Genomic DNA, 11,232 nt, shown 5'->3' with positions numbered 1-11,232 from the left:
GAAAAAAAAGAATCTTAAAACTAACAAAGAAACAAGTAAAACAGACTGTTTCAGTCTCTACAGCTAATTCCCCCCTTTATGACAACTGTATGGAACTGATTTGTTATATAACTCCCCCTTTTAAACTGTATTGCAGCTTAAAGTTACGCATATTTAGGTGACAGACTGTTTAAGAGGCGTCACTACAGCCTGAGAATCAGATCCACTCCATGCTCCTCCTCAGCTCCACCCTCTCATGCAAGTATGGCCACTTCTGGCTCCAAAAAAACAAGATGGTGATAGCCAAACTTCAAAGTGGGAGTCCACAAACCAATGGGTGATGTTATGGTAGCTACGGTCATTCTCTTAAACAGTCCATGGTTTTAAAAGGTGGTGCTTTTTCCCTTTTATCTTCCTTTCATTTTAATTTATCTTATTCAGTCAATGGAACCACATGGTAATAATAAGACAAGATATTGAGACGGAATTTATGTTGATAAATTATAGCAAACATGGTAAAGATTTTATCCAAAATAGTAGGTAGGTGCCTGTGTTTCAATAAGAGTATGTACTAATTGTAACCTCGGTCGTTGCCTTTGTCTTTCCGCTACTATATTCTTCAGCTTTTTATGCTAATGGTTTTATTTGCAGTGAGCATCACTATTTGTCTTTATTTTTGTGAGGAGTTAATAGATAAATGAGCATTCTTATTGCCCGTGTTTGATGATCAAAGTTATTCTGCATTGAATAACTCCTTTTGCTTCAGTGATTTGTGGTTTTATGATATTACAGATTGACACAAGACACACACAAAAAAAAACCATCAGAGATCTGAAGTTGCTTTAAATGTGATATTCATTTAGGTTAGAACAATGAGAGATGTTACAGAGCTGTTCTTGAATGGGCCTTAGTTGGATGGTCATATGTTACATGATACTTGACCCCGCTCCTAACTTAAGAATAACCAGTAAAAAGTTCAACCATGGATGTTTAAGCCCAGTTGCAGCACTTGCAGCTGTCATCGAACACCAGGCCGACAGCACAGTGCTGGAGATAGGTTTGTCCCTGGTTGCACTCATAGAAGTGGTTCTTGTTGGTTGGGTCAGGGTAGACTCCGTTAGCCTTGCCAGCGCAGAAGCCAGATCCTGGATTGACATTTGGGTTGACAGGTGGGTTGACATTATGGCCAGGCTGGGGCACAGGGTGCTGGGTTGGTGTGACTGGAGGCACGGGGTGAGGAGGCCTAGAGCAGGCTAAGGAGAGAAATAAGGGAATTAAAAAGATGGAAACAGTCTTAATATGTTCATTACCAGAGTATACATACAGTATGTGTTTCATGCTTACCTTGTCCAGTTCCCAGCGCTGCCTTGATGGTGCTGATCAGGGGGTATGGTCCCTGGCCGCAGAAAGTGCCACTGAAGTCATCCAGATCCAAACTCCACACCATGGCTCCACCGAAACCACTCTGCTTCAACCAGTCAAGCTGTAGAGTGGATGAGAGGTGAAAACAAGTGTTAAATACCCTTAAAACATAAAACGCTGTGACAGGAATTTAAATAATGAAATGTAACAAAATACCTTGATGTTGAAGCTCTTAACATTGTCATATCCAACCCAGGTTTGCGCATTGAAGGCATATGGCACCTCCTGGGGGGCGTCCCAAGCCTGAGTGGCTCCTTGCTTCAGGAAAGTGCAGATCTGATGGGAAGGAAAGATTTAAGATTACTAATCTACACAGTACATGTGCATATCGTAGGTTGTCCTGTCTTAAAGTATATGCATGCATAGATTCAGAAGAAGAAGCACAAACCTCATAGTAGGCCCAGAAGCCAGCCTGACGAGTGAAAGGTCCAGCAGGTCCAGGTCCACTGGCGGGAGCTCCCACAGCTGTGTTAGAGGAAGCCAGGCGGAAGGTGTGACCATAGGTGGGGAAACCAACCAGCAGCTTCTCAGCTGGGGCACCATTGCTCTTCCAGTAGTTCATGGCATAGTCCTACACATGAGAGCGTACAGGCCGGTGTGAGCACCTGTTCCACAACTAATTATTATTAATTTACAGCAGGAGCCGTCACTCACCACATTGAAGTAGATCATGGATCCCTGGTCAGCGGGGCCCTTGTACAGAGGGCTGTTCTCTCCAACGTTGTGCTCCCAAGGACCGTTGAAGTCATAGGTCATGACGTGGAAGTAGTCCAGCACACTGGTAAACAAGATGTGGGGATTAATGTTTAGGAATGGCTGTCTTCTGTACAACAAATGTGAGGGTAATGTTTGCATATGCCTGCTCATGTACTTACGCTCCAATAGCGGCGATCTGGTATCCAGACTCAATGGTTCCCTTTCCAGCAGAGACAGCAGCAGTCAGCAACAGACGGGGACGGTTGGTCTTCTTGCCCTCCTCCACAAAGGCACTCATCAGCTCCTACAGATGGGTGAGGAAAGAAAAACAGTTACAGCTGCTATATGTTTGAGATGGATTTTTAGAGTATAGCCTTTGTGTCAAAGGCATTTGATGACTATATTGTAAACTGATAACCTAATATAAAGTCTATGAAATCTCATGGGTAGAGTTCATGGCCAAATCCCTGAAAGGTTTAGATGGACTATATTTTTATTAGTGTAAAAATTACCTGAAACTCAAAAATGTTATGTCTTTGTCGTCATAGAATGAGACTTTAATATCTACATATGGAGTCGATCCTCTTCCACTGAGTCTGCCTTGTAGGCCAGAGCAGACCAACCAAACACTGTGTCTAGAAAGGGCCATTCACGTTTTAAGTTTCAGATAGCTGCAATCTGTAACCTCACCGCTAGATGTCACTAAATCCTACACAAGACCTTTAAAAAATAAAATCCTATGTACAGTGTATAACCACAATATAATGCCAGCTTGTTTATTTTATCCTACAACCCGAATTCTCCTTTAGCCATAATTTGATTAGCAATATGACCGACCTGGACCAGGACGGTGTAGCGCTCCTTATCGGCAGGTGGGGAGCCACGAGAGCCAGGGTACTCCCAGTCAATATCCAGACCATCAAACTCATACTGACGCAGGAACTTGATCACACTGTTGATGAAAGTCTGACGATTGGCAGGAGAGGAAACCATAGCAGTGAACCTGGAGACAGGAAGACAGTCAGAGTGCTTCTACCTGTGCTGCTCTCGGTGAGAGTATTGATCTTCATTTCATTATGACTTACTTAGCAGTACCAAAGTTCCATCCACCAATGGCCAGCAGAGTCTTCAGGTTGCCGTTGCTGCAAGAAGCAAAAACAATCTCTTTAACCACTCACACTTAATCTGTGTGCAGACTTATGCCTATTAATGAGTGTCACACTATTATTTTGAGCATTTGTGTGTACTAACTCATTCTTCAGGGCCTGGAACTGTGCGTAGAGTTTCTCATCGTCCCACTCGTAGGTCTTGATCATGTTGCCGTCCATTCCAGCAAAGGCATAGATGAGGTGGTCACAGAGACATGGGTCAATGTTGGTGGGGAAATACTTACCTGCTCCAGGACGGTACTGTCCCCAGTTAGTGAAATAACAGGAGAGGATGTAGGATGATCCTGCAACATATGAAACAATTGCTCTTACATTATGTTACCAACTGAAATGCGTCTGAACAAATCACACTGACTGAATTAAGGATATAATTACCTAGCTGCACGTGCAGCAGGAGAGCCAGTCCTGCAGAGAGAGGAGACAGAATTAAAGACGGTGAGGAGGAAGAGGCTCAGTTGTTAATAATAATCTGCATTATGCATGAGATGAAATTAAGTTAAAATGTGTAGTAACAAAGTTTGAAAAGTTTCTATGAGCAAGGAGCTCGCTTACCGACGCAGATGAGTAGCTTGCCCATGTTGCTTCTGTACAACAAACTGAGGACTGAGGGACTCTTATATACTCCTGGGTTATTCCCCTTATCTGTATTAACTGTATGAATGTGCCTGATGTGGTTTGCTTTTCCAGCAAAACTCAAAAGTCAAACTCATTCAATTGTTTGGTCAAGACTAGTGTCGCATTGGATTTACGAAAAGCACTGATAACCTTCAAGTGCCTTTTGATAATGATATGATCCAATTATGTTAGATATTTTCAAGGTGATTGTTGTTGGCGAAACAGTGCAGGACACTCCAACAGCATTTTAAATGAAGTTTTTAAGTTTATAACTTTCCTCATTTTTGTTTCGGTATTGTAAGTATATTACTGGTTTATGAATATTTGTAATATTATATAAGTAACCCAAATATTTCTTAGACAGCAAAATGTGTCTCAGCATTTTCCATTTACATACATTAGTTGATACTGATGTTTACTCAGTTGTCCTTAAGTTCTCTGCTGCATGCTTTATCATCTTTAGTAGTTTTAATATCAGCTATCACTGTTAGTCGGTCACCTGAAATGAACTGTGCTGTTCGTCATATTACAATGTAAAGAGGCTTTTTGTCCTTTCCCGTCCTTGAAGCAGTTTGGTGATTGTAATGCAATGTGGATTGTTAAATAAGTCTCCCACTTGCCTTGCCACCTCTATAAATCTTTTTGAACAGACACTGACTGATAATGTTTTATACTCAAAGCTGCAAAGTCTAAGGGCTGCGGTGAACCTGCGCCTACTTAGGGCAACAAAAGCATTTGTCATGGGTGCGTCAGTACAATAGACAAACATTTTTTGCACTTTGAGCACCCTTTTTTGTGCATGGATGTCTTGAATACACATGACTATTTTTGCATTGATCTCAGCCTGTAGACCTTGTGGCTTTCTAGCCCAGTTACATTTGTGTGTGGGTATCTCTTCTAATGTCCTTTCTTATACTCAAAGCTGCCATTTATGTTCCAGTAGTAATCATAACACGCAGTATATGAAAGACAGTTTTAGTTTATTCATTATAGGTGACACATTTGCTTTGGAGAGGTTGATACATTTAAAACCCAAATTTACTCTATGAAAAGTTAAAAATCTATCTGCTACTAGCAATATTACTAAGTTATCTAGATGCAAACAGTTACATTTTGAAAGGTTTAATTACGTGATGAACACAGAAAATGTGCTTTATGAATAAAGTTAATGAGACAAGAGCTATGTATTTCAAAATGATGGTGAAAAAGAATCAGTCATCTGCATAAGGTAAAACATAATATGGTTTTCGTATATTTGAATGTGTAGAGGTCAATGATATGAGACTGGGTGGAGGTTCAAAAGCCAAGATAAACAGTGAGGAGCTCTTAGGGCACTCCGACCATCACATTTTTAGTAACTATTGAATAAATAGATTTTAAATGATGATTACAAAAGGACATCTGCATGTACTTGTCCCAAATATTCAGTTGTCTGACATTTTAAGTCCCATTCACATAGATGCAGTAGTATCAGTACGGTACATAGTAGTTAATACAGATTATTAGTTCCACTTTGTTTTCCATTGCCCTTTTTACTGTGCAATACTTTATTTATTGAGTGTAAATATTCATGATGCACAAAGATGAGTTGTCTGTTCACCTATGAAGCATTTAGGCAATGTTAACAAGGTCCAGTAGCACCCTGCTTCACCTGCATGATTACATCACACCTGAAAACTGCTTAATGCAACCACAGTCTTTTACTGGTGACCGCTAGTTGCACCATAATTACAGGTTTATCGTAATGGAAACATTGCAGTATAATGGAAACATGCTCTCTTAGTGTGGATGGGGAGAGTGTTACTCATGTATTACAAATGAGAATGAGTGTTACTCATTTGTATAATCCGAGATCCAAGGAACAGTAGGCTGTTTGGTGTGAAATGGATTATATATTTATAAAACCAACTTACATAGGTTAGGTTTAGGAAAATAAACATGGTTGGGTGTTGTTGTAACGTACTTAATGTAAAGTTAGGCAGGTTAGGTTTCGGAGGGTAAAGTTATGTAGGTTAGGTTTAGGAAAAGACACACTGTGACGATGCACTTTAAAATAACACAAACACTGGTGTCCTGGAGGAAGGTCCTGTGTTTGTTTGACCCTTCCACCACTCCCACCTACCTAGCTTTCATAACTTTCTGTCCTTATAGGCTACCACTTCCTTCTTTACTCCTGTTAGTGCACTGGCCACATGATCGCAGCCTTCTCAGTTACATGGGTTCTGTATGAATTCTGGTGCATTACTTTTCGAAGGTATACGTACAAAGAGTGCATGACAACAGCTTGATGTATTTATAGATTTTGGCTGCCTGATTTTAACGAACCAATAAAAACACAAAGAAAGTTGAATCATTACTATTTTTGTATTGTGATAGACAGTGATTGTGTATCTCTAAACTTATTAGGCACTGTGTCCACCAAAGTGTTTTTTCTCAGCTGAAAATGCCCAGGTGGGAGTATTTGAAAGCACTTTGGGGGCGCTGCGTTTTTTCAGCTGAGATGCTTTGGTTGCATCTGGTTTCTATGATATGGAATGTCAGCAGAAATAAGCATGGCAGCACAAGGTAGAGTTCTCTGGTTGAGGGGAAGGCTAAAGCATGCAGGGTGAGAGGATGGAGCCGCCGGTCTGTGTGGGTTCATGAGAGGAAAGATAATATAACAGACGCAATGCTTTTTGCTTTAAGCTAAATGCTAATGTCAGCATGCTAACGTGCTCACAATGACAGTGCTGACATGCTGATGTTAGGCAGTTTTAATGTTTACCATGTTCACCATCTAGAGTTAATTTTGTTGACGAAAACTATAATGAAATTTTTTGTTAGCAACCTTTTTTTCCATGACAAAAATCAGACGATTACAAGCTAAAAATAGATCTTGATAATAAAAACTACAACGAAATCAATGCTTCATTTTTGTTGCTGAGAAGAGACGTGATGAAAATGTTTGTGACATTCTGCACCAGGATGTTTCGCTAGCCAGCAAAACACTCACTGCAGCAGCGTCAGCCGTTGGTGCGAGTTGTGAGCTGTGATTCAGCAGTAGAGAATCAGCTGTGTGTGTCTGAATGTGGATGGTGGAGCTGCTGAATGGATTTGTAGAGTTGGTTAGTTGCAGTGGAGGCTGTTAGCAGCTCCACCCGTTAGCCGCTGAATGGCAGTGGAGCAAGCAGCCGCCAACTGCCGGTCTTCACAGCTGATCCCTGCAGGACTCCACTCAGTCCGGACTGGAGAAGGTTTATGGGTTGATGCTGTTTGAAAGGCAGGTAGGAGGCTCAGTTATCTGTGAATGTAGCTGTGATGTAAGTAAACAGTCTGATCTCAGATCAGTTTTCTCTGACAGAGCTGAAAGTTTAATTTTAATCACCAACTCTGAGAGACATGCATTAAACCTCCTGACAAATGCGCTGCAAATTATGAAAGCATTCAGGCTTTAATTAAGTTACTTTCCTGCTTCTTAACAGTGAGATCGATCAGCCAGAGTTTACAATGAATGTGAGTACAAATCGTAGTTGTCTCAGAGTAGTTATTTGTGGTGTCAAAGTCAGTAAGTGTGTGCTCATAAATCACCCCTTAAACCTGTCAAACACTGCTGGAGAAATGACTGTTTGTAATTGTGTAGAAATCATTTGTAGTTGTAGAAAAATTTGTCTAAATGAAATTTTTATACATCTGTCACCTGAATTAGCCTAATTGGATTAGTTTAAAGATAAAAAACAAACAAACATATAGACTATTGACTAAAAGTAATGACTAAAATGTTGTGAATTTTCGTCAACTAAAACTAGACTAAAACTGTGAAGGATAAAACTTTTGCCTGAAGTGACTGAAGTATTTTTGTGTCAAGACTACGACTGAATCTAAAAAAGCTGTAAAATTAACACTGCCACCATCTTAGTTTAGTTTTAAGAGTACAGCTGAGGCTGATGGAAATGTCACATAGTTTGGCAGGTACTGGTGGCACTACTTTAGATGAAAAGGTGGGGTGTCATTAGGATTCATTCATTCAACATTTTGGCCAATTCATCTCTTATTCGAAGACATGTCACTTTACCCAAAAACATCAAGTCAATGGTGACACTTGAAAGAAAACAACTGGATAATTTCACTGGATAAATGATCTGCTGGCTCAATGGATAACCAACATTGTTAGGATTAATCTTCTGGACACCTTTGATATTGGTCCTAAATTTCAATTGTTGAGTTATTTCAGTGTGGACCAACAAGCAACATCATTCCACACCCACAATGCTGAGATTACAAAAAAATAATCTGTATCTGTTTTGTGAATTGGTAAGCTACAGGTTTCCACACAATGCTGTGAGATAAATGCCATTTCCAATAAACACATAATCACCTCTAAGCACCTCAGCCGGTCCTTGCTTTCAATTACTTTTCACCCTGAATATAATTTGAGTGTCAGCAGTAAATTATTATCCCTGCTAACAACAGCTCAGCGCCAAACTACTTGATAAACACAGTGTGAAAAATACCCACTTATTGCATGAGAGTTTCAGCATGCTGCAGCTCCTTCAGCCCATGATGTCTATATATTGCCATTGTTTTGTATGTTTGCATCAGTGTTACATCATTACCAAAATGGCAACGTATTTTGGATCCATTTTAAGAAGATTTTTCTTGTTATTGTTCTTCCAACGTCAAGGGCACAGCCTATATCTGGTAGGACTGTAGTTTTTTTTAAATATATGGGTACTTTGAAAAGTCCCCTCAGAGTTTCTCAGCATGATTTGAATGCTTTTGGAGTGAATGCTTGGCCAATATTTAAAATGACAATTATAAAATTATGTACAGTATGTGCGTGATTGTTTATGAGAACATGGCCAGTGTTGAAACAGAGGAAACAGAGGATATGGTAGTGTTGAAACACTACCAGATCTCACCACCAGAGAGAGTCAATAAGCCACGTAGAGTTCATTGTGGTTCATTTTGAATACATGGTCAGATAATGAAAGACTGTTTATTCCTGGATCAATTCAGTTCTCGCTCCAGAGATGTCATCTGCTCTTTCAGCCGGTCAAAACTTTCATGTACACTACAAGCAACACAGGTCTTAACCTCTGCAAATACAGATTTTTTTTTTTACTGTAGCAATAAATTACATTGAATTTACTGAACCACAAAACTGTTTCACCATGGCAACCACCATGCACAGAGAACTGGCTGTGTAAACACAGACCTGTTGCCATCTCCCACGCAATACACACACACACACTGTGCTAGTTAATTGAAATTTGACACATGGAGATGATTATTTAATCCCAATTAATCACATTGTCTTTGTGTTGTCTCTTCTGTCAGAGAGACAGGATGAAGCCAGAGAAATACACCTACCTGTTCATGTGTATAAAACAACATACCACAGCTCTGTAATTATAATACATTAATTTCTATGTTCAGGTCTGTCCCAGCAGGGGAGCAGGTTTGATTAACTTGTGTAATTAGCAGTTGCTCTCTACAGTGTGTGTGATTATTCTTGAGCCTGCAAATGTCCTCAGAGATGTAAGACTCCATTTTTTGTAATGGCATCAATATGCCAATGTAGCAGACAACAGTTGATAATTTTATATACTTGAATGAATCCTTTTATGCACCCGACAATGATTTGTGTATGTTGGAAGATACTGTTGTGTGGTCTGTTTTGATATGGCTGCTTAGCTGTTGCAAATGTCCCCATCCCCATCCTATCAGCCACGACAGAGCATCATGTGCTAGCTAGACACACTGACCTGGACACATATTAACCATGTCTTGTAAAAGTCAACAAAACAATAATTCAAACTAAGTACGTTTTGATTATTCATACAAAAGGTCAGGGCAGTATTACAAAAATACTGATCCTGAAAATACTAAACCTCTGACACATTTTTTTTTTTTTTTTTTTTTAAATAAATGGAGCAGCAGTTGTTGAACTGAGTATGTGGGTATGTAGGTGAGATTTAGGAAAAGAAAACATGGTGATCACATACCTTACAAATAAGTCAGAGTTCACTTGGTTTCACACAGTTCCAAACATTAGTCTCCTGAGGGAAAGTCCTGTGTTTTGTGACCCATCCACCTCCTCCATCTTACACAGACTACTTCACTTCACTTGATCGTAGCCTTCCCAATTATGTGGGTTATACATGAATTACTGGCTCATGACTGCAGGGGTTATATATGTATTTTGGTGCATTACTTTTTGTAGATAAACGCACACTAACGTTATAGCTCAGCTGAGGAGGACACCATTAAGGTTTACATCTTACGCTGTCACAAGCACAAACCTCTCATCCATGAGTAGATGCATGCTTCCTTCTGCATAGTGATATGGTAGAAAGAAAATAGTTCCTACATGAAACCGCTCACAACAAGGTTTGTGGATTATCTTGAGTAACTGGATCATGATTTCTGGAAAGAGACATTGCTGCTGAGTTTTTCAAATGTATTTTTTGCCGCTTTGAGCACCACAAGCTGAGTGCCATCTCGTTTCATGATAGAAGAGAAGGCAGCGTCTCTATGGTCGATATCTCCAACACTCTGCAACTCACACTAAACAATCTAGGTTGATAACAGCACTACAGGTAAGAGGAAAACATGTATTTTTGATTTGGTGGCAAACTGTCTCTTTAAGGCGCAACAAGCCTTCCACTGTGTTTTTGTTTCCTGCTTTAGTCTGTAAGAATGTCAGAAAGTAACTGTATGTAAAGTACAATGTCACCCTGCACTTGTTTTTCAAACATGATCAAAATATGAATACTGTGCAAACTGTGAGCAGCACTCAGTGTTCAGTTTCCTCTGTCTATCTCTGTCCCTCTGCTCTCTCCCTCGTCCACCCTCTCCCGCCTCCCCTCCCCGCAATGGGCAGGCTTCTCAACAGCCCCTTGCTATTAGATACTGCTGAGCTTGTCACCATGGCAGCAAATTCTCAATCGTTTTCTCTCTGACATGTTTCCATGTGCGCACACTCTCACAAACTCACATAGACGTTCAGCTGTTGGGCTGTGGGAGGGTTGTCAGCGAGTCCTTGAGTGTTCCCGGTCCAGCTGGTCCACATGTGAACAGAATTCATGCAGCGTGCTGTGACAGGGGAGGCATGCTGTGCCATGCATTCGCATACAACATTTTCAACATGTTCCCATGCAAACTGTCATGTGTCGTTATGTGCTATCGTGCGTTGTGTGGCAGATTTTTGCACCCTACTGTGTGTGTGTGTGTGCATGCAAGCTTTTTCTGATTTATGAGTCACATTCCTAAACTTGACAGATATGCTTGCTTCTGTTCAGATGTTCTGGGAACAAAGAGTCGATTTACTAATAATATCAGTGAATGTGATTTAGTACCTTGGCTCGCGGAT

At 40.4% G+C, this 11,232-nt stretch overlaps 1 protein-coding gene across 1 annotated transcript; it reads right to left on the bottom strand.

The window, feature by feature from the left end:
- Positions 1 to 816: 816 nt before the first annotated feature.
- On the bottom strand, positions 817 to 3,843 carry LOC126386053 (acidic mammalian chitinase-like). The gene is made up of 11 exons (XM_050038151.1): positions 3,819 to 3,843; positions 3,642 to 3,671; positions 3,349 to 3,550; positions 3,183 to 3,239; positions 2,935 to 3,100; positions 2,277 to 2,401; positions 2,056 to 2,179; positions 1,790 to 1,972; positions 1,558 to 1,677; positions 1,324 to 1,462; positions 817 to 1,232 (listed from the first exon to the last, which is right to left on the bottom strand). Exons 1-11 carry the CDS (start codon positions 3,841 to 3,843, stop codon positions 970 to 972), a joined length of 1,434 nt encoding a protein of 477 aa, XP_049894108.1. The 3' UTR covers positions 817 to 969.
- Between the last annotated feature and the right edge of the window lie 7,389 nt (positions 3,844 to 11,232).

The sequence above is a fragment of the Epinephelus moara genome, chromosome 24 (assembly GCF_006386435.1).
Source record: "Epinephelus moara isolate mb chromosome 24, YSFRI_EMoa_1.0, whole genome shotgun sequence".
NCBI classification, from domain to species: Eukaryota; Metazoa; Chordata; class Actinopteri; order Perciformes; family Serranidae; genus Epinephelus; species Epinephelus moara.
This window is presented reverse-complemented; position numbering and strand designations above follow the sequence as displayed.